Source organism: Sinohyriopsis cumingii, chromosome 8 (assembly GCF_028554795.1).
Source record: "Sinohyriopsis cumingii isolate HCF-2022 chromosome 8, ASM2855479v2, whole genome shotgun sequence".
In the NCBI taxonomy this organism is placed as follows: Eukaryota; Metazoa; Mollusca; class Bivalvia; order Unionida; family Unionidae; genus Sinohyriopsis; species Sinohyriopsis cumingii.
In genome coordinates this window covers 5,347,343-5,372,548 of record NC_142968.1, presented here as the reverse complement: position 1 = coordinate 5,372,548, position 25,206 = coordinate 5,347,343, and the positions used below count along the sequence as shown (strand labels likewise).

General features: G+C 35.0%; 1 protein-coding gene across 2 annotated transcripts; it reads right to left on the bottom strand.

Annotated features, from left to right (window-relative positions):
- Positions 1 to 13,974: 13,974 nt before the first annotated feature.
- LOC149792886 (uncharacterized) lies at positions 13,975 to 24,587 on the bottom strand. 2 transcript variants are annotated; one of them, XM_089966682.1, is made up of 7 exons: positions 24,359 to 24,587; positions 23,641 to 23,952; positions 22,378 to 22,677; positions 21,457 to 21,714; positions 20,779 to 20,910; positions 19,828 to 19,939; positions 13,975 to 16,860 (listed from the first exon to the last, which is right to left on the bottom strand). In XM_089966682.1, exons 1-7 carry the CDS (start codon positions 24,468 to 24,470, stop codon positions 16,566 to 16,568), a joined length of 1,521 nt encoding a protein of 506 aa, XP_089822808.1. In that variant the 5' UTR covers positions 24,471 to 24,587; the 3' UTR covers positions 13,975 to 16,565. The 2 variants fall into 2 exon arrangements, with proteins under 2 accessions (XP_089822808.1, XP_089822809.1); XM_089966683.1 differs by having other exon boundaries at positions 16,696 to 16,907; positions 24,359 to 24,586.
- Between the last annotated feature and the right edge of the window lie 619 nt (positions 24,588 to 25,206).

The window sequence follows — 25,206 nt, the reverse complement described above, 5'->3', positions numbered from 1 at the left end:
CCTCGCCTGGTTTTGGTTGATCATGATTATCAAGCCTGATATCAAGTCGAGTGCCAGGACCACAATAATTATATCCTGGTATGTTTTTCTCCTGGGTATTTAGCCCACGGAGTTCCCGGTAACTTTGTTAATTTTGCTGCAATATCACCTCCGCGTTGCTTTATTTTTTAGTTGACTTTGGCTTTGACTTTCACTTTGGTTTTGGTTTTTCACCTGACTGCGTGGAGATAAATTTAAATTTCTTTGTACCACACCGCGTACACTTACCCGTAACCGCTGATTTATTATTTTTCTTTTGGTAATAGTTGTTAGTGTATCCGTCGGGGTACTCGTCCTGCACTTCACACAATATAAATCCATATATATTTTATACAGCATGGATATAATTGATTTCTCAGCGACAAGAAAACGAGAACCTGTTAAGCACCATCCTGCGTTACCAAATTCCATCAGAATGATAATAATAAGACCATCTGGAAGTGGAATGACACAGTTGTTACTTAATCTTATAATGAGATGGTTAAAGTGGGATAAATTGTATTTGGTAGCCCCGTCAGTTGATGATCAACGATGTTATGATGTGCTCAAGGATTTTAATGAAAACGCGCAAATAGATAAAGATAACGATGTTATCGAGTTTATAACCGATATTGATGAAGCACCATCAGTAGATTCCATAGACGGATTTATTAATAATTTAGTTGTATACGACGATGTGATGCTGGACAAACAATCAAATCTAGCTAGGATTTTTTCTCGAGGTATACATAAAAACACCGATGTTATTTATATTAGGACAGAATTTTTCAGTACAAGTAACAAGATTGAAAATTCCTCTAAATTGTGTTAAGAGTAAGTTTTGATTAAAATGTATTAGAAGTAAATTGATAAACCATACTGAAAGTAATCTTCTACTAAAACATATTGAGATTTAACCCATTTATTCGTATCCTACTATTTAACAATGATTGCGCTATTATGATCAAGTACGAACCGTCTTATACAAAATATTACTTGTATCGCAGACTCAGCACAAAACAGTATATTCAGCAGGCTATAAAAATAGCGAACTAGACAGATTCCAAAAATTCTTATGGAGGGCAAATGTGCTGATCTTGCAGAAGTACTTACGTAATAATGTACATAGACCTAGACAATAATCTGTAAGAGACTACGAAGCCTCACTTGAGATTCTGGCCTTCGCAAGGAGCTAGGAGCGCGCCATATTTGGCGTTGTCTTCAGAAACTGGTATAAAATCCCCAGCCACGGGTCGACACCAGTTTTGCTAGCCAGAAACTCAAGCAGGCTCTGTCTTTTGCAGGTAAGATAACCGTCTATGTACAGTTTTCATAGTATAAGACTTTTTAGTGTTATAAGAATTTTTAGTGTCATAAGAATTTTTAGTGTTATAAGAAATTTTAGTGTTAAGATGTTAACCTAACATCAGTATGTTTAAACATTAGATTATTTAAATATTTTCTTGCTATTCTTTAATATAATGTATCGGAAAGTTTAATTGTTTGAAGAACTTATATTTACTTATAACTATATTATTGATTTTAGTAAAAGCAACGTTCGCTACCAACTTCATACTCAGTAATAGTTAATTTGGAAATAAAATACTCTTTATATAATAGAGTTTAATATGTTGACATTTTAGAATAAATTCAGTAAAATATATTTCAATTACGGTATTAGTCTGAAATATTGAATTTTAGATTCTTTTGCTATCGTGAATTTACTCGATATTTAATTATCTGTATTACATTCTAAAAAGGCAGTTGTTGTACAAGTATGATGTTGGTAAGTGAAAGAATATCGTAGTTTTATATGTATTTCTTATATCCGAAAATTGAGCTTGTTGTAGTTTGATATTGAAATGTAAGTTTACATGTTGAGTATTTCAATAAAGTTTTGCTAGCCAGAAACTCAAGCAGGCTCTGTCTTTTGCAGCTCGATCCCGAGTACCTTCAATTCCCCAAGAATGTAGTCACGTCTTCATCATCGAGTGACACTACATCAAATGACTTGAACCTCCTTCCTTTCTTCTCTCTCTCTCTCTCTCTCTCGGAATTGAGAAACGGATTAACTTAGAGTTTACGAATTATAAAACTCTTCGTAAAAGCTGGTGGAGAAAGAACAAAACAATTCGTAAAAGTTGGAGGAGAATAAAATGAAGTAAAAAAAATGGATAGTGTCACTCCGCATATTGATGATTTACGAGAGAGAATCGCGCCAAGACCTTTGCGACCATCAGACGTCACTCCGCCCAGCTACGCTACATGAACTCTGGAACGACTTGACAACTCTTCTGTGATTTTCGTACTTTTCGCACACAAGAAGGGTTTGTTCTGAAACATCAGCGCCAGAAACATTACAAAGGCAACGAACATATTACAAGTATACAATGTATACATTGCCGGTGAGAATTCTTCTTGCAGTAACACCTGAAATTCCAGACATGTCGAATGCATACTATACATAGTCCAGCCCCGAATTCGAGCTACCTACAACCCAGTCTGAAATACATCTATCCATGCCAAAAACAGATTTTCATGGGTCCAACAGCGACATCTCCGCCAGGCCCCAAGTCAACGACAGTAGCAACGACAGTTTCCTTTCCAGTGATAGTGACTCGAACTTTTACAATTTGAACTCTTTCTATATTAAAGACAATAAGTGTATTGTTTACTATTCATTTAATATAGAATTCGTTTCATAAGGAGAATATTTCTGGACTGTGGTAATTCTCACACAGGTATGTTTTTGCTATACCATATTTTGTATCTTGAATTACAAAACAATACAAGGTCAGTCCGTTAATTTCAAAATATTTCCAAACAAAATGATCTAATTTATGCTGTATTTAATGTCTTATTTAGTAACAGGAACACTTTCTATATACCTACTTCAGTAACATTCATCGCGTTAGCTAAGGTTTCCACTACAGAGAGTGAATGAACCTACCGACTTTAACTTGCATTCCAGACTAAGCTTTTACATCAAACCTGTTCGTACTGAAATCTGAAACCACCGTATACACGTTTCGTAGCCTACACATATAATAATGTCTTACCGTATTCGCATATCTTAGGGAGAATTGTAATTTCCGGCTAGCCGTCTCAAACATATTGATGCAGATGTTTATTGTGTCAGCCCAGTGGGGTTCGATAATGTTATTGAGAGTTTTCTCTTATGTTTTTATACGAATCGTATGAATATATACCTTATGGTATTGTGTCACGGCGATAACGCCATAGAAACGGCTCTAATGCCTTCAAACCAGTCAGAAGAGGTGCTACCTTCCCTGGTTAGGCAACATCGATTGATGTTGTCGTGTTGTTCATTATATATGTATGCTAAAATGATAAATTAGTCAAAGTGTCGGAGCGATTACTCGAAACCGAGTTTTCCGCGTTGCATAGCTCTCATAAGACATGAGCAGCTATTGGCCTACATACGGCCAACTTCTGCGTCTACTTTGTTTGAAACGATAACGGCGATACATTCTCTTTGCTACGTCACAGGTAACTTCGGTAATACACGCCCATTTCAAAGTTGTACTAGACCACACCAACCAGTGTTACGAGTATAATGATATTTTCACTTTTGCTCTTATGTTAGATACGATTTCTATTTCATACATACGCAGTTCAAGGTTTGATTGCAAGTGAATAGACGTTATGGTTATAAGGTAGGACATAACACAACACTAAAATTGTTACTTTCCTTATTCTTGGTTAATACCAAATTCTTATGACATTCTCTTCGCAACCATTTTTACTTTATTGTTGCTGGTATTTCATTGTTGATATTATCTATGCAATAGGAAGATGCACTCAATATCGGCTCACTAGTACTATCCATGAGAACGGGAATTCTTTTCACCACACTTGGCTGAAGCAAAATAATAACCGTAGTCACCCAAAAATATGTTATGCTGATGTTGCACAGAGTAACTTCTTTATAAAAAAAAAAATAACAAAAAAAGAGTAAAATAACATACAAAAAAGAAAGATTAAAGATAACAAGAACTGCATGCTGATATTAGTGTTATAATTATTTAATAAGCCTCGTGGTAGAAGTAGTTTGCGTAGAATTTCTACTAATATTGGTCAGCGTTATTTGAAATTTTATTTAATGTCGTGCCATGACCTCCTTATTGCATTTATTTTAAGAACAAAAAAATAAGAAAATAAAAGGTGATTTCTAACCGATATTGTCAAATGTTCTACTCATTGCATTTGGAATTTTATTAAATATTTTGCAAAAATACTCGTCATTGTATTTTTTGTATTTTACTGAGTATTTTGCAGTGTTTTTTCACTCATTGTACCTTTTGATATTTTATGAATACTTGCATTGTTTTTCTCATTGTATATTTTGTATTTTATTCTCTATTTGCAGTGTTTTTCTTATGTATTTTTGAATTTACAATATATTTCACAACATTTTATTATTGAATGTTCTGATCCGTCCTCTTTTACCTTCTTTTTAAGAATGTAATTTTTTTCTCTCGAGCCTCGAGGACTCGGCTCAAATGAACCGGAGGGTATTATTAGGACAGAATTTTTCAGTACAAGTAACAAGATTGAAAATTCCTCTAAATTGTGTTAAGAGTAAGTTTTGATTAAAATGTATTAGAAGTAAATTGATAAACCATACTGAAAGTAATCTTCTACTAAAACATATTGAGATTTAACCCATTTATTCGTATCCTACTATTTAACAATGATTGCGCTATTATGATCAAGTACGAACCGTCTTATACAAAATATTACTTGTATCGCAGACTCAGCACAAAACAGTATATTCAGCAGGCTATAAAAATAGCGAACTAGACAGATTCCAAAAATTCTTATGGAGGGCAAATGTGCTGATCTTGCAGAAGTACTTACGTAATAATGTACATAGACCTAGACAATAATCTGTAAGAGACTACGAAGCCTCACTTGAGATTCTGGCCTTCGCAAGGAGCTAGGAGCGCGCCATATTTGGCGTTGTCTTCAGAAACTGGTATAAAATCCCCAGCCACGGGTCGACACCAGTTTTGCTAGCCAGAAACTCAAGCAGGCTCTGTCTTTTGCAGGTAAGATAACCGTCTATGTACAGTTTTCATAGTATAAGACTTTTTAGTGTTATAAGAATTTTTAGTGTCATAAGAATTTTTAGTGTTATAAGAAATTTTAGTGTTAAGATGTTAACCTAACATCAGTATGTTTAAACATTAGATTATTTAAATATTTTCTTGCTATTCTTTAATATAATGTATCGGAAAGTTTAATTGTTTGAAGAACTTATATTTACTTATAACTATATTATTGATTTTAGTAAAAGCAACGTTCGCTACCAACTTCATACTCAGTAATAGTTAATTTGGAAATAAAATACTCTTTATATAATAGAGTTTAATATGTTGACATTTTAGAATAAATTCAGTAAAATATATTTCAATTACGGTATTAGTCTGAAATATTGAATTTTAGATTCTTTTGCTATCGTGAATTTACTCGATATTTAATTATCTGTATTACATTCTAAAAAGGCAGTTGTTGTACAAGTATGATGTTGGTAAGTGAAAGAATATCGTAGTTTTATATGTATTTCTTATATCCGAAAATTGAGCTTGTTGTAGTTTGATATTGAAATGTAAGTTTACATGTTGAGTATTTCAATAAAGTTTTGCTAGCCAGAAACTCAAGCAGGCTCTGTCTTTTGCAGCTCGATCCCGAGTACCTTCAATTCCCCAAGAATGTAGTCACGTCTTCATCATCGAGTGACACTACATCAAATGACTTGAACCTCCTTCCTTTCTTCTCTCTCTCTCTCTCTCTCGCTCGGAATTGAGAAACGGATTAACTTAGAGTTTACGAAGTAAAACTCTTCGTAAAATTTATGTTACTCAACGATACACACAAATACCAAAAGTGATCAGAGATAACTGTAACATTTTAGTTGTGTTTAATGGAGTTGATACACACACGATGAGAAATATTCATCAAACTTGGTGCAGCGGTGACATGGATATAATTAAATTTAAAAACTTCTTTTCACGAGCGCAAGCTACTCCGCATGGATTTATAACAATAAATTTGCACGATCCTAGAACAAGATATCGTATTGGACTTCATAGAATATTTGGATAAATTAATATAGCAGCAGAGGAGGCGGGACCTCAGTTAAGACGTAATTGCGTAAACAGCGCGCATAATAAACTAGAAAAAATCACCAACGACAATGGAGTAATATTAATTAGAAAAATTCCATAGAGACTCTCTCAGTAAAGTGTCGACGCTTTTTTAAATCTGTCGACGCTTTTCTTTTTTCGATCATTTGTCGGAAGGCTTATTTTCGACATTTGGACGTTTTTCGACCATTGGTCTGTTCGCCTCCTCTGCTGCTTGCTAACGAAACGGCAGCGGCGCAGTTGGCATTAGATTATGGGAGGCAGCGTGTGCACACAACACAAAACTATTGTGCATTTGGCCTTCGTTGTCAGCCGCCTGCTAAAGAATGCCCTGCTTCCAAAACGCAAACGTAGCTCATGTATACAGTTATCTCCAAGAATATACCTATCATAGCTGCAAAGATTGGTTATTGTAGACCAACAAGGCGACATCGGTACCCAGAGACACAGCCGACAATGTGGAGTCAACGTCATCAACTACATTTCTTGCGCATCTGTTCGTTTATGGCAAAAGTAGCAGTCGTAGTAATAGTGGTAGAAGCAGTTGTAGTGATGGTAGTAGCAGCAGCAGTAAAGGTAGGGTTAGCCATAATCGTAGGCGACATTGTTTTCATTTAACAATTGGTAGAAAAATGTGCATCAGCAACTGTTGTAGGTGCTATGGCTGTGGTGGCAGAAAAGTAGTTGTGATGTTTGTAATTTTTGTAATAGTGAAAGTGGCAGAGTTGTATTTATTATGACATTTTTAGTACCGAAACAGATAAACAACCTGATGACATTATTTACGAATTAACCATTCTTCGTATGTCATTATTTTCTTTTTCTGTCTAACTTATTATGCGTGAAAATAGGAAAAGTTACATAATTTGTCCACATAGATTTATGCAAAGCATCATTATCCTCGGTTTGGTAATTAAAGAGCACGGCATTAATTTGTAGACGGTTATCACCAGATACTAAACGGACCGTATACAACGAGGTAAGCGCCATGGAACGGACCTTATACATCGAGGTAAGCGTCATGGAACGGACCTTATACAACGAGGTAAGCGCCAAGGAACGATCATTTGATGGCCGGTCCAGATATAATTTGCATGTGTAAATTCTCACCCCTTTTGAGCAATTGCTATCAGCATCCCCATAGAAACCTTTGTTTAATAATTCAGCAAGACACTCTCCACCATGTTTTGTTGTTCTTATTCATTTCAAACGAACAATAGGCCTATATGCAAAGGCATGTCTGGGTAAATGCGAGTTCCAGCATCGGTGCATCTGCTAATTTGAGTATCACACTTCCAGCAAAGACTCTGATCTGTAGAAATAGTATGAGACGAATATTGTGTTCTCTTTTATTGTTAACTGATTTTTATAAAAACTCGGCCCAGTACGAGCAAAAACCCGGTTACCGTTTGCACGGGTAAATACAATCTCATTGGATTCAACAGAGAACAGTGCTTCCTTTTCCAGTGACGGTGTATCAACTCAATATCAAAGATATAAAATAAAGTACATCCCGCCCTCATCTTAAACAGAAAGTCACTGAGTACATAGAGTACACTGAGTACACAATTATGCTGCTACATGGCATTGACCTTCTCTTTATAGCACACTTTATCAAATAAAGCGCACGTGATGACCTCTCCTACAGAGGGTGCCTTTGTTCTGCTTATAGGTTTATGCAAAATAGAGCTTCAGACTCGCATATCGTCGCCAGGCGCCACTCACGGGGGTGAGTGATCGTCCTATATAGCGTCAATCAAATACCTTCGTAAAGCAGTGTAAGATAAACGTTTTCTTAAATTATATTTGGTGAGGGGGGATATTACATAGCTCTTAAGCATTCATTAGCCATTAGAGAGAGAGAGAGAGAGAGAGAGAGATCATACTTTCTTTTCCTTCAGTGTACTCAAAGGGAGGATCAGAACGCTACGACTAAGGTATCTGCGTCATTTATTCAAATTTATTCAAATTACATTATGCAGGCGCGATAGGAAAGTGCGAATTGTTTTCTTCCAGCATATTCAATATAGATATCCATGCATTTTGTGTGTGTGTGTGTGTGTGTGTGTGTATATATATATATATATATATATATATATATATATATATATATATATAATCCAGTTATTACTTGAGTCAGCTTTTGTACAGTTTTAAATTAAACTATACCATGGGCTGTATTATTTGGAGAAAGCAGTTACCTATTGTTGTGGGCTTTTTTCTCGTCCCGATTTAATTTATTATTTTTTTTAAGTGTAATGAAATGACTTTAGTCAGTTCTACTGCATACATGATGTAATTGCATAGTTAGTGCAGCGGGATGCAAGTAGGTGATTGTTTGTCGTATGTTCGTTTTGTACGACATTTCTCATTATTTTTGTTTTCTCAGTCAATTTGGAAAACAAAAGATGAAAGTATAAAAACACAATCAGAGGACGTGCGCACATCTGGTCATACAGTATAGATGAAACAGCATGAAATGGTTCTAATGTAAGGTATTAGAACGATATCTGAGACGTACCTATGTCTTCTTTACGCACCTTTCATTGCTAACAACGAGTTATTCAAGGGACTTTAAACGAACAAACACATTAAACCGAAATGAAAAGAACTTGATGAACTGTTGTTGTTGAATAGTTCAGACCTATTAATTAAGGAAAGTGTAAAATGACATTAAGAGTAATTGGAGAAAGAGACAGACAGACAGACAGACAAAGGGTCAGACAGACAAAGACGGAGCTATTCGAATTATGGAGAAGAACAAAAATACATTGGGAATATAAGAGACGTACATTTACTAATATTTGGAGGATGGTAGAAAGCAATGCTGTATCGTGAATGGATAGGACAATGGTAGAAAGAAATCCTTGTGCAAGAATGGAGTATATATTTGTCAACAATATAGCAAGGTTACATTCTCAGCATTGCTCAGTGCAAGCACATTTGTTTCGCTGCACTATTGACGCGACTTTGTTTCACACTACCTCCAGCATGCAAGAGGGTAAAAAAAAATCTCTCTTCCATGGTTTGCGGTTGTGGTTTTGCGGTTTCTCACATTATAATAAACCCCAAAACGTCACCATATGAGCCTGGAAAATCCGTATTTCCCAGTTGTGTTCTTTAGTTTGTTTCTAATGGTATATTTAGCACTATATTTGGCTACATCAAACCATTGAGGTAATGTCATACAAGGATCACATAAAAATGTATTGGCTACATCAAGCCATTGAGGTAATGTCATGCAAGGGTCACATCAAAATTTCGAAGTGATATGAGAGAATCACTTATAACACCTAATAATATAAATGCAACAAAGTTTTCGTGGCCCACAGTTTGTGGAAAAGTTGATTTACTTGCAATCAGACAAATGGGGATACCATCAGACATGCATGTACGCGCTCACTTGTGTACATTTTGTAGGCAAGGAATGACCTTGGTTGAGATTTCCCAACCGTATCGATATCTAGGTTAGATAATATATAGTTAAATTATATCTCCAATCGTATCGTTATCTCGTTAGAGATAAATAGTCAAATCATTTCCCCAGTCGTATCGTTATCTAGTTAGATACAATATAGTCAAATTATTTCTCAGTATTCAATGTACTTCCTATATAAGCGATGCTTGTTTTTCTTCTTCAATGAATCATAGTTGTAAGGCCTTGAACAATTCCAAGAAGACACCTTGTACATGTTTTTATATCAACTTCGATATAACGTCAGTGATCATCTATCTACAATCTGTGTATATAGATGACAGCAACTCTGTGCAAATAATAAACGGGGTTCTTAAACGGAACAAGTGCTTATCGCAAACAGCAAGTGTTGCATTGATGACGACCCTTGTATATTAATTAATGTATACCAATGTTCTTGTGTACTACAAGTGAGGCTTAAACGCCGTATTTCATATACACTATGTAGGGTTTTTGTTTTGTTTCGTTTTCTTTTCTTTTCTTCTCAATATGAGTAACTTTGTCTACAATTAGAGCGGTAACACGGCATGTACTGTTATTTTGGCGGGGAGATTTATGCCAAATGAATGGTGGGGAGATTTACGCCAAATGAATGGTTTTGTAACAATATCGTGCTTATGAAAGGTATTCAAATGATTAGTGAAGTTTAGTGTATTACTAACTATATGCCTCACACAAATAAGAAATTAATTTAAAGTATCAGAGGGCAATATGAAGAGAGATACACCTTTATATAAACAATTGTTGTGCGTCATTCCTCATAGAGAGAGAGAGAGAGAGAGAGAGAGAGAGATGTTGTTTAATGAAGACAGATACACCTTTATATAAACAATTGTTGTGCGTCATTCCTCATAGAGAGAGAGAGAGAGAGAGAGAGAGAGATGTTGTTTAATGAAGACAGATACACCTTTATATAAACAATTGTTGTGCGTCATTCCTAAGAGAGAGAGAGAGAGAGAGAAGTACAGATGTGTTGTTTTACTTGCAGATGTACGCACGCACACGTACATTAGCTATCAAAGTTGATTTCTGTCACACATGGAAAACAAATTGATGCAAGGGAGATAAATGCTGGCTCGCGGATTATGTGTTGTCCAGTTCTGTCCCTTGTAAATGAATAAGACAGTTATGAAGAAAAACAAGGAGTACACACTACAGCTTTTAAAATTTAAGACTGTTTTGAACATTGACAGCCTTATGTAAACATTGACAGCCTTATGTAAAATTGCCTTCTTCTTTACCAGCCGATTTGTTTGTTCCCTCCAATGGCAGGCATTTTATCATGAGTTCTAAAGGAGCAAGGAACAATATTTGATAGAAGCTTCTAATATTACTTAGAAGTTTCTAATATTACTAATGAGTGACACCCATGATGCTACTTTACTGAAAACAGCTCTCTTGTATTTGTGATGCAACTTTGAACCAAACTTATTTATAAATATAATTCTACCAAGGGCAAATTACTTATGCCATGAAAGTTAATAATATTTCACAAATTTCTGACCGAGGATGTAAATTTGACTTTGTTTCTAAATATGGCCTTTTCCACTGAAATTTAGTTTCAAATCTTCCATAACTGAAAAACTAAATTTGTTATTGCCTGATTTACGAATAATTGTGCTTAGAGTATGACCCTTGCAAACGTTGACCCAAGCATCACCTTCTTCTTGTGTGCAAGTGGAAGTGTCTTATCACTAACATAATGAACATTGATACTTTATGAAGTTAAGAAACTGAAGAAAGTAATGGTATACCAACAGTCAATATGGTCATCCACAGATCGAAAGAAAGAAAATAAAACATGGCAGTTATTAAAAATACTCATTCAAAAGCGTGATGTCGGTATAGTTGTAACTTTTACAGTTTCTAAGCCACATTGGGATAATAAATATACGAGATGTCTATTTTTAGTAACAATTTTCAACAAACACCCCTAACGCATCGAACAAACTCAGCAGTTTGTTGTAATGGTGCGTAGCGATTCCGATTCTGTTAAATACATCCAATTACCTGCATTAAATATGAACCATTCACCCTAGTAAATATATGCCATTACATATCATCATAATAAGTAAGCATACGTACGATGAGTTAATACCGCCATCACAATTATGTAAAGGCCTGCTTTCTTCAGTATCCTTCTTCTTTTCATTTTCCGTTTGTTTTACTAGTAATTCTAAATCATTTTTTTGTTTTAATCTTTAAGACAATTTCTATTGATTTGATCGATATCTCATATTTTCTCTTTCAAATGTCGTTATAATGAATAAACTCCAAATTAATGGTTGCTGGGGTCGCTCCAGACTGACGTCTTATATAAACCAAATCTAGCCTTAGTAAAGGATGTTTTGTTGTTGTTGTGGAGTTTAACGCTATTTTTCAGCACATGATAGGCTATGCATGGCGGCCAGTATTAATGGTGGAGGAAGAGCCCTGGAAAACCCCGGGAAGAACCACCGACCCACGAGAAGCTACTGGCAAGCTTTCTCACATACCCACATTGGCCGAATCCTAGACTCGAACCCACGCAGACAGGTGAGATGGCAGTGATCCGTAACGGAGAGCGCTTTAGACCACTCGGCTCCACTCGGGGCCCCTAGTCAAGGACGATAACTCAGTTACTAATTTTGGACAATCAAATTCTTCATTCATTTTCAGAAATTTGGTTACATTCAATTTTACAAGAGAAGCATGTTTGTAGTTTCTTTTGGGGAGGGGGGAGGGTTGGGGTTTTTGGGGTGTTTTGTTTTTTGTTTGTTTTGGAGGAATTTTTTGTAGTTAAATCTACGGGTAATGCTATAAATAGAACAATAAATATGGCTATAACTGCTTAAATGTTAAACTCGTTTTCTTTCTCTGCACCTGTTATTGAGAAAAGTTAGTTATTTCATATACTAAAATGACTTTGTAAATTGTTCACTATATCCTTAATAAATCTCTTTCTTTTTTTTTTTTTCTTCTTGTGATTTAATGATTTGTGGACATGTCACATGACGACAATTGATAGATACAGCTATCGTGGCATTAGGTTGAAGGATTAGAATGCCCAGTAAGATCGAAACAGGGTCAGCAAGAAAGAGCAACAGTGCAATTTCGTCCTTGCGGACTAAATGCGATACTCACATTATTTTATTTTCACCATAACACATTGTGAGTCCTTACCAACTTCTTCGGAAACTAAGACAACAGACATTGTTTTAAAAGGCTGTAATTCTAAACATACACCAGACACAACTAGTCACATGTCAGAACCAGATCAATTCAATCCGTTGGGTCGGGTGTCCACAAATTTCAAACGGACATTGACTTTCCTCGAAAGGGCACCAAAGCAAAAATCTATGTGTCTATTTACTCAAAGTGCGCATAATACCCAATAAACGTGCGCAAGAACAAAATGATAGATAGATAGATAGATAGATAGATAGATAGATAGATAGGTAGGTAGGTAGGAAGGTAGGTAGGTAGATATATAGATAGATAGATAGGTAGGCAGGTAGGCAGGTAGATAGATAGATATGTAGATATGTAGGTAGGTAGGTAGGAAGGTAGAGAGAGAGAGAGAGAGAGAGAGAGAGATAGGTAGATAGGCAGGTAGATGGATAAATATGTAGATATGTAGATAGGTATGTAGGTAGGTAGGTAGAGAGAGAGAGAGAGATAGAGATAGATAGATAGATAGATAGATCGTATGCTTTGCTCTTTACTTGAGATTATGTTATTGATTCATTTAATTAAATTTTTTGTTGATAATAGTTATTGCTTCTTTGAGAAACACAATGACGCTTTCCTTGGCACTAAACGTTGAAGATTTGGAAGATGCACTATTGCTAAGCAAAAAGAAAAAAAGATCAGAAAAATGCTTACTGTCAATGTCTATAAAGGAATAACTAATCGCGAAAAGAAATACACGTAGTGTTCCATGAGAAACAAGCGAAAAGAAATACACGTAATGTCCCATGAGAAACAAGCGAAAAGAAATACACGTAGTGTCGCATGAGAAACAAGCAAATTCACAATATTACTTCCCTTTTGCTTTCTTCAAACAAAATTGTAAAACTGACACTGTCAGCTACCAAATACCAAAATTCAAGTACGTTAGTCCAATTTCTAAAGAATACGTAGACTGGCATTGCTAAATACCTTTCTTAAATCATATTCAGTGTGTGCAATTAAATTAATTTTATGTATAAGTGTGATCAAAGAAACATCATACATATAAAAACATAAAAATGTTTGATCTCGCTACAGCCGTTTTTTTAAAAAAACAAGCACATTTATAAACCCACAGTTTAAAACAACAACAAAAACAACTAAACTTGAACAAAATTTTATTAAGTCATGCAATTGTTTGAAAGATAAAAAACGACAAAAACAAAACATATGTTCAGTATCATAAAAAACATTGAAAGAAATCTTTACAAGCACTAAATGATCATTATATGCGTATTATATTATCTTTATTCCATCTCGTGGGTCCATGAAGTTCATTGTTCCTCCGCAATAAAGTACACTAAACCCCAGATATACCGACATCCTATGCAATGTTTTATCAGTTGTTGCATGCACATTAGAGAGTACATGCCAACCTCCAATATAATGTTTCTCTTTGCCAGAGGTTTTAATATATTCCTAGATTCAAAGTAATTTCAATACATCCGAAAATTGCAGTATCTTCATCACAGAAGTCAATACGTTAGCTTGAAACAGATTAGCTATGATTACAGAAATTGTTATTGACTATTGCTTCGACAGCTAACATCTAAAATTTTCTGTGGTAAAATTAGTAATGTCTTCATGTCGATAAAGAACGCAGCATCAGTAAATAGTCGATGAAATGTATAAACCAAAATCCAATTGACATATTTTTGAGGACATGTGCAAGATAAATATCGGAGCATTTCTGATCTCAACGTTGATAAAATCCGTTGCTTTGTTTTTTTTTTCTGTTTTAATTATCTGAGCAACGGTCATTCGGATCAATTGTAATACCTGGCTCTTGCCTGTACAACGATCATTAGGATCAATAATAATGCATTGCCCTTAATTGCCTGTACAATGGTCATTAGGATCAATTATAATGCCTTGCTCTTAATTGCCTGTACAACGGTTATTAAGATCAATTATAATACCGTGCTTTTAATTGCCTGTACAACGGTCATTAGGATCAGTTGTAATGCCTTGATCTTAATTGCCTGTACAATGGACATTACGATCAATTATAATACATTGCTCTTAATTGCCTGTACAACGGTTATTAAGATCAATTATAATACCTTGCTTTTAATTGCCTGTACAACGGTCATTAGGATCAAATATAATACCGTGCTTTTAATTGCCTGTACAACGTTCATTAGGATCAATCATAATGCCTTGATCTTAATTGCCTGTACAACGGTCATTAGGATCAATTATAATACCGTGCTCTTAATTGCCTGTGCAACGGCCATTAGGATCAATTATAATGCCTTGCTCTTAATTGCCTGTACAATGGACATTAGGATCAATTATAATACATTGCTCATAATTGCCTGTACAACGGTCCTTAGGATCAATTGTAATACCTGGCTCTTAATTGCCTGTACAACGGTCCTTAGGATCAATTATAATACATTGCTCTTAATTGCCTGTACAACGGTCCTTAGGATCAATTGTAATACCTGGCTCTTAATTGCCTGTACAACGGTCATTACGATCAATTATAATACCTTGCTTTTAATTGCCTGTACAACAGTCATTACGATAAATTATAATACCTTGCTTTTAATTGTCTGTACAACGGTAATTAGGATCAATTGTAATACCTGGCTCTTAATTGCCTGTACAACGGTTATTTGTAATACTTTACTCTTAATCAAGCCATCATTTACACTTTGATAAAAGCAGATGCATTTTAGTAACTCTGGACATTTCGGAATTACTCCAAAATAGACAAAATGTCAACGATCATATCAAAATACCAGATAAACGTAATAAAAGTAAATTAAAATCAAAACAAACGAAAAGCTAAAAAGGTCAAACATATTGGAAACTTCTCACAAAATACAAACAAGTAATACGATCCAACGAATGATCATTATAAGGGTACACTTTATTTATGAGTAATTTGTCTTGAAAATGAGATACCTATTATATCGCGTGTTGTATCGTATCCTCTCGACAAAACAACACCATCTTGAAGACATTACACCAACGATAATCAGTTTCTCATTAGGTTTCTAAGACAGAATTATACAGTTTCATTACATGTTGACTACTGCCTCTGGACAAAACACGATCTTGAAGACATTACACCGACGAGAGTACGTTTCTCATTAGGTTTCTAAGACTCGCGACAATACAACACCATCTTAAAGACATTACACCGAAGAGAGTACGTTTCTCATTAGATTTCTAAGACAGAATTATACAGTTTAATTACATGTTGACTACTGCCTGCGTTACATACTTCATAGCAGTACATTTCCCATTAAAACTCTCAGAAACATCTGGAATTCTTGTTGTTTTACTAAATAATGTAAAATACGTGCTAATTATACCCTTAGTTGAAAAATATCAAACTAATTCGTAAATCTTCTCTCGTTTCTTTTTAAGCTTGCTTGTATTTTGAAGTTAATTGTACTTTATACAAAATAAAGGATTACAGACAATGCCATTACAACGAAAAATATGCTGCGTAAGATGGGATGCTAATCAAAGACTGCGTCCACCAATTGCTCTTTCAGCGTGAATTCAAAAAGACAAATACTCATAACGTGTGTTTGCAAAGTAATGGTGACGCTTTTAAAGTACAAAGATTGCAAATGTAAGAATGAAATACTATTTGCAACTTTCTTTTAGTATATTCAGCAAAACTATACATCGTATGTGAGATAATTTAGTCCTCAGATGAGATGAAATGAGGTTCAAGGTATCTCAATTTCTTCTTCGATACCAGAATCTGCAGTTGACGATGTCCTTCTTGAGCTAACTGATGGTCGTCTGGTATACCTGATTGATGTTCTTTTCTTTCTGAAGCTCTCCGATTTCAGAGTCATCTCTGCTGAAGGAACATGTTCTGTTGCAAAGACATCGTCTATGGTTGAATATGTGTCTTCTTCATCCAAAACTTCTTCGCTTTCCTGGCCCTCACGAGGTGAAAAGTTAACATTAGAATCTTGTGGGATACTTGCTGTTGTACTAGACTTCAAAAGTCTAATTCTGAAAATAAAATGTATCGTTCAGGTCCACTCTGCAATTGTTTATATCTGAAAAAGAACGGTATATATCCTCTACATGATGGCATACAGAGTTTGGGATATTTATAGAATTCGTCGAATGGGATGATATAGGATGAACAACTGACACTTTCACGGCTATCTTTCTATTAAATCATATATTTATTCACCCACTTATGCATCTTTCTAAGCATCCATTCACCTTCAGTCTGTCATTTCCTTAAACCATTCATTCATTCATATACCCATCCATCTGTCAATGAACCAACAATCCAGCAATCAAACAATACATATCGCTTGACATTTATACAACTAAGTCAAGTTTGTGTTAATACCCACACTTGCATCAAGTTAAAGCCATGTTTAAATGATATTTTCATGCGAAATGTTAAGACTTAAAAACAATACATGCATTCATCTTGGATACATTGTATCTCTGTGAGAAGGCAATGGTGAAGATAATATAATTAATGCAAAATAAGATGGACCTTTTGTCTGATTTCAACAAAATAATATACGATGTTAGTAGGTATTTCAGAGAAAACATAAATTCTGATAAGCAACAAAATTCGAAGACAATGAGATAGAGCTAGACCCTTGCAACGGAAAGGGAATGTTGATATTGATCAAAGAGGATCCGAGTAACATATGAAATGGCCGGTTGTATTGTCAGAACAATTGAAATGTTGTGTGTTGTTTTAAGCTGATGCGTGTTAAAGGTTCGACAGATGAGTGCGAACAGTTATTGTTTCATTCAAGTATCCTGTTGACCTATTCATCCATCCTGCGTCCTGACTTAGTACTTATGAAACTTTTTCTAGTATATGTGGGTCAATGAATTCTTTTCCTAAACTGGCCGCTTTGTGTTCAATAATTGCACATAGCGATTAATCAACAGAACATGAGCGCTCAACATGCAATGCGCATTATATTTTGTTTGGTAAAGGACAAATAAATAGGGATCACATTGGTTTATTGAGGTGATACAGTCTAAAAGTGGAGATTAGTAATTCTTCATTGGTTGGCATATTTTTATATAAAAAAATAGCTACGGCTAGGATATGAGTCCATAATGCGGACATGCGTTCGCATCCGTTTTCTTCTACATTATATTTAAATTTATTTATACTTGTTTGCCCTGTTTCAGGACCTTAGTAGTTCTTGAAATAAACATTGTTGTACTGCCTCGTTACAAGGAGACCCATTGTTTGCCGTTTTCCATCATGATGCTCATTCGTGGTGACGAATAGCCAATTGTTACTTCTATTAATTGGCATTTCTTAAACAAATACGGTTAAGATAATATTGATAATGACTTCGCCATAAAATGACACACCACTCCGTATCATCAGTTTTCTACATTATGTTTAAATTTATTTTTAATTTTCTGGCAAGTTTAAAATGCTCTTCTTTCTTAAAAAATTGATGTTAGAATGCCTCGATTAGCTATAAGAAAGAAGATATTTCTTCACTAGCGTGCATCCATCATGAATCGGTTTAAATATGGTAGCAAATTATTTTACTATGTAACACATTTAAATTTATGAATGTATACGACTGAAGCAAAAAAGAAACAAACCCTTGCTGGCACTGTTAGGTAACATCCAATTGATTTGATGTTAGCAAATCAAATTTGATTGCTTCATTTTTATTATTATTTTTATCACGTTGATAAAAGTTCATGTTACTGCATTATGTATAATTTTCGGACATTTTTTGCCCACTTTCTTCACATATTTTTGAAAAGGAACTTTTTAGCACCATCAATAAAACCATTTTACGACTTCATATCGTAAGATGACGTTTCATGTTTTTTCAACAGTGTTGTTGTAAATATTTGCATATAGTTTGGGGCCAAAGAGCACGACACCGCAATCTAAAACCTAATAGGGTAGACGGATTAATTTTATATTTGTGTTTATGTGCGTATGAAGAGAGTCGATTTAACTTTTCCTGGCATGATAACATGTTGAATGTGTTCATTTTTTTTACAATTATTTTGAATCTGGGTGTTATGGTCTGCAGTACGTGTTTTTCAAACACAATCTAGCTCGTTCATTTGTTTGCTTTTGTGTATATCCTGCACTTGTAAATACACCACCGGATTCTGTAACCGAAAGTTTTTAACTTATTGTTTGATTTGCTCTGTCATAGAACGTACTTGATTCTGAAGCACAATAGAAGCAATACTTGCCTCGTACAATTTAGATTGAGTTAGATATGCGTTCCATGAGACTGATTTAAATATGAGTTGTACCAGACTGCTATTCGGATGAGTTCTCTTCATTGACTTACTGATGAGTTCAATTAGACTGCTATTCGGATGAGTTCCCCTCCAATTATTTACTGTTGAGTTCAGTTAGATTGCTATTCGGATGAGTTATCTTCCATTGATTTACTGTTGAGTTCAATTAGACTGCTATTCGGATGAGTTCCCTTCCATTGATTTACTGTTGAGTTCAATTAGACTGCTCTAGTAATCATGTTGTTGTTGTTTTAGGGTTTAACGCCATTTTTCAGCACAAGACAGGCTATACATGGCGGCCAGTATTAATGGTGGAGGAAGAATCCGGGAAACCCCCGGAAAGAACCACCGACCCACGAGAAGCTACCGGCAAGCTTTCTCACATATCCACATTGGCCGAGCCCGAGACTCGAACCTACGCAGACAGCGGTGAGATGGCAGTGATCCGTGACGGAGAGCGCTTTAGACCACTCGGCCACTCGGGGCCCCCTCTCTAGTAATCAGAATAGACGTAAGAAATCAAGAAAGTTTGAGACGGATAACAGTCTGGGCTTGAAGTTGCAAAATACACAAAGTTTGTAAATGGCTGAAATGCATAAATTTCAAAAGACACGTTTTCCTTGGCATTTATTTCTTTGAAACATTAAAATGTTTTCAGTTGTATCGATGTTCCTTAATCAATGTCTAAAAGCACATTTTGGATACCTGTAATATTTGCAGCATACAAGTACGATCACCAGGTTCATACAGGCAAATGCTGCACCACCAACGGCAGACACTATAACCACAGGAAATTCTTTCTTTCCTTCTGTCTTAGCTGAAAAGTTATTACATTTTTCAGTGTAAGCAACACAAATAGCAATCTATCTACCAATCTATCTACCAATCTATCTACATACCTTCAGTGCTTATACAAGCCCTAGTTCTACCCAAATATCACTACAAACCACTATCAATATGAAGCATATATACACCAATTTTCATTTGGAGAAATTCCATGATTTAAAAACGAAATATATTTTTTTTATATATTCTTAGACGAGAAATAATTAATAGGGTGACATGCGGGTGTGTCTGCTACGTATGGATGCCATTACTTCCGACATTGCTCCATCACATTTTATTGATACGTGCATGTTCCAGAGAGTATCGGGGTTGGCGCGTGCAGAAGAGGCGAAGGGTGCCGTTTACCCACGTACCCGGGTTCGAATCACCGTTGAGCACGAATAAAAAAAGTACTCTAACCTGTATGATAATCATGACATACCGCATTTATTATTGCAAAGTCTTGCATGAGTTCATCTCGATACAAAGTGTACATCTTATATTTATTTGATCAGCTCATCTCGGTTTACCAAATGGCAAAGGGGACATACATGCATGCAAACATGCAAACATGCATGCATACATATATACATACATACATACATACATACATACATACATACATACATACATACATACATACATACATACGTATATTGCGCATCACTAATTATAATTTTAATAGACACATCTTGCTAGCCGATGGCAAATTAATAAAAGCAAATTAATTAAAAATTAATTGAAAATATAAAACATAAATAATTTATATATTCATAATTATATCTTCATATGTTCAAAGTGATCGTAAAGTTCAAATGTTACTTTGCTTACGGTCGTAATGTTCATTCGGGCAAGGTTCATCTGTACACGATCCACGTTTTGCGGTAGGTGTTGGAGTAATTGTAGATGACGTGCACATATCTGCCTGGCAGGTACCTAGTAGACAGGAACAATTGTTTCCGGCTGAAGGTAAAAATGATTAATATTTAGAACTTTTGTACAGGCAACACGCGGAGTGTATAATAATGAGGCATTGTGCGTCAGTACAAGTGTACGGATTAATTAGATAAATCAAGCTGCATGCCTTGGAAGTCTGAAGAGGATATTCTCAGTAATATGATAATAATCATATATAATGATGTGTAATACTGTAGTATATTATTGTCACAGGACATTTCTCGAGCCAGAGTGTCTTAGGTTTTTGTTGTCAATCGTGTATAAAATGATTGCTTGGTAGAACAATTAGATTTTGTCTTTTTTAGCAGGTGCTACGTCTATATAAATACAAAAAAACATTCAAATCTGAGTATAACATCTCTGACCCTAAATACACAGAACACACACACACACACACACACACACACACACACGTGTGTGTGTGTATGTGTGTGTGTGTGTGTGTGTGAATTTTTATCTTTGCCGACATATGGTCCACATGTGCAGGTGACCGCTATGTATCAGATTGGATTGTGTAGATTGCAAATTAATAATGAAAGGCACAACACTTACAGGTAAGGATTACTTCAATAGAAGTTGTCAAACTGATATTCGTTATTGGATTCTGAGCAGTACATCTATAAATTCCGCGCTTGTACTCATCTATTACACCTAGAGACAGCATTGCCCCTTGTCTTACGCCATTGTCCCACGTGTAAATACAATCAGGATAACAGACTGCCGAACATATGATATTCCTCATCACATATCCTTCTTCAACAAAATATGTCCTGTTCGATGGATCGAGAGTCGGTTCTTTCAACGGACCGTCTACAAAATAAAATAATTGTTTTGTTTTTTTGTCTTTTTTTATTAGCCGTGTTATTTATCTGTTTAAAAAATGTGTATACAGTAACGTACAACCGCCGATATTTTAGCAATCCATGCAAATATATTTCCATGTCTATATTATACCTATATACTGTATATATTATCAACGTATAGTATGCATTCATTACATATGAATAACAAATGGAGCGAAGTAAATGCAAGTCATTATTGATGAACTAATTAACGCACCCACAAATACACACACTCTTTGAATAAGTCTCCAAATTTGACCAGAAAAGGCTAATTCGTTTTTGTTTTCTTTTCTTTTAAAATACAATCATACGAAATCTTAGAATAATATCTTTTAACGTTACATTAGTTCGTATATTGTTTACTGTCTTCAGGCGGTCTTTTAACATGCATACCCTCTACGATGCAAATATTAATATATTTTAGCACGATGCTAATTTATACTGTAATGCAAAGGTGAAGCATTGGAGCCTTTCATTCTCTGGAAGCGTCTGCACAACAAATTTGATGTGCAATAAGCTTTAAGGACAACAAATGATTAATTTGCAAGCATGGTGTCCTTGTGCGTAAAGATAAAGGTAATGTCGACCGACTTTACATGCACAACAAGGAACTGTAAAGATTTGCCCTTACACTTTGGATCGATCTGGTGATAGTTGCTTTCATTTGATTTCAGAAACGGACTATCAAATGCTATGCATGTATATTTATCAAACCGATCTTCTCTTTGCAGACGGCGGATACTAAGAGTGTGTCCTTGAACAGTCTGGATTGAGTTATTCCCCAAGGTTGTGTCGTTTCGTTTCCAGATGAAATTCATCTTAAAGCCGTTTGTTTCTGGTTTGCTGTTGGATTGAGTTTTACATTCCAGGACATGATCCTTGTTGACCTGAGGAATTGTCTTTTCAACAATCGTGGGGATATCTGGACGTCCTGAATTGAATAAAATACAATTTTAAAAAAAATAGTAAAAATAAATTAAATAAATAAATAAATAAATAAATAAATAAATAAATAAAGTTTTTCCAAAAGATATGGGCATTAAGAGTGCTTAAGAAACCTCAGATAGTGAATTAGGTCGTGATACACGTCGAAAAGAAAAATACAGATTCATTTTATCCTATATGACCTCAAAGTTTATTATGGCAAATAAAGGGATCTTTTCTGCGTAAATTTCCGCGATGTTCTCAAAATTAAAACCCTAATGTCTGTACGGCTCCATACATTTTCTTTTCTACAATGGATACAACTGGCACGAACTCCTCGGCACATGGAAACTGATTTTCTGTGAAAAATGATTTTTTGTTTATTTAAAATTACAAATAAGATTATATTTATAATTTATATATCGAACGATAAATAAAATAAAAAAAACAAAAAACATTACAAATTCTAAATCTGAGTTCGCTTTAAATGGAATCAGCTCTATTTCGATTGTCACTGTAATCACTACGAAGACCTGTACTTTGTAATAACTGGAAAGCTGATTTTTGTTAAACATCCTGTCCATGAATCATAATGCATGAATATGCTCCGACACCTTTATAAAACTGCAACACGACCTCTAAATTTTCAGTGCCATCTCTATGATTCGTGCATGCATTGAAATTAAATTTGCGCAGTTCAACTCAGTCTAAATTTACACTAAATTAAAAACAATTTGTTGTAACAAGCACATCTGATTATACATTCTAAAATTAAGATCAAAATGAAATGTCAGACATTAAGAAAATATTAGGAACGAAAGACACCATTTATATTCAGTTTAGGAAACATTGAAACAAAATGGGTGCCTCTCAGTCTAGAACTGCATATTTTGAAATATTCATACATGATTCAAGTTTTACTGCTAACAATCAGCAGGATTAATAAAAATGATTATTTTATAATAATAACCTGCAACCGCGAGTAACTGAGAGCCATAAACTTTCCGTATTCCGACAGGAACAACACGAAATTCTCCCGCGTCCTCCATCGACACATTATTAAGCCTGAATGTCACCTCTCCACGTTCTATATTCCCCGTGTACTTTATCCGAGCTCTGTATGGGCCGGCAATTTCTGGGGGATTTATTCTGTCCAGGAATACCATGAGCTTGTGCCTTTCGTCTGTGCTCTTCTCCAGAGCGATGAAGCCGCTGTCCAAATGGTCAGTCGCGATGGAGATATTGAAGAGTACGTCCTCACCAGGTACGGCAAACAATGTTTCTTAAAATATAGTTAATATAGAAGAATGGATTGCTTTGGGTGTAATATTGTTTAAGACGTATTGCACACATTCGATAATATAATAACTGCTCGCTTAAATTGGCCAGAGTATCGTTCGTGACGGATCAGTTTAGTAACCTCATTATATCGTTAGAAGGATATAGGATATAAGAAGATTTTAACAATTATGTATTTGTTATTATATAGATTTGGAAGGTTGTCATGCATCAGAGTCTTATTTAGTGATGATAGAGACGAGACAGCAACAATATTGATAAAACTATTCGATTTTTTTATCATCTGGTATGCTTACTAAATACGATGAAGCAAATGAGAAATATTAGGAAAAAGAACAGGATCATGTGGAAACGGGATAGCAGTATTACGAAGGGAGTAAGGAAAATACCTGCTATAATGTGCATATAATGGCAGTTCAGACACAGCAAGGCGAAAGCAGATGTTCTCAATCCCGCCATTTTTCGCTGTTGGGGGACTCTAGAACATTCAGGTGTCTGCATGAGCTCCAGCCAACGACATCACACATCCACGTTTATCTGCGGAACCAGTGTGATATTGTATTTGTATGACATGTTTATAATCAGATGAAACGTCCGCAATGTACAAGACCGTAGATTTATTTGCTGGATGTCCGGCCTACTTTCTTTTATTGTGCAGTGTCCTGTTTGTTTCACATAAATTGTTTACGTCCTACGGATGTAGTTTTTTATTTCATTTTCGATAATATATGAGAAGGAATTGACCTGAGACGATAAAAATGGTTTTAGATGTGAAGGAAATGGTGCACATGTATTTCATTCATGAAATGTTATCCGGTAGAAATTGTTCCTTGAATATCTAATGTTATAAAACGTTATTCAGTAAATATGAATATATTTTAATTTGCAAACTTTAAATGATATAAATAATGGACAGAGAGAAGAAGAGAGAAAGACAGTGCAAGCAACGAGAATATGGGAGCAATACTAAGTAATGCTAATTCAGAGCGGAAGGAATACTCAGACCGTCACTGGTCACTTAGATGAAGATAATAGTTTTGATAATGCAATATATAATTGTAATTGTTTTTAAAATAAAAAAAAAATGTTTAATTTTGCCTGAATACTACACAATTTGATTCCATATTTGCCAAATCCAGAAAACAAATATAATATTTGAAACATACTTCTTTACCTTTATAAACTATTAGATAACAAATACAACCCAAGTCGAGATCAACAAAATATGGGATCTAAA

What these genes read in the sequence shown, in the direction of transcription:
- LOC149792886 (XM_089966682.1), bottom strand. Translation starts at nt 24,470, where the DNA reads ATGCAGACACCTGAATGTTCTAGAGTCCCCCAACAGCGAAAAATGGCG. An exon ending in TTATATGCACATTATAGCAG is followed by an intron (nt 23,953 to 24,358) that starts GTATTTTCCTTA and finishes CTATATTTTAAG; the next exon opens with AAACATTGTTTGCCGTACCT. An exon ending in TCAGTTACTCGCGGTTGCAG is followed by an intron (nt 22,678 to 23,640) that starts GTTATTATTATA and finishes TATTCAATTCAG; the next exon opens with GACGTCCAGATATCCCCACG.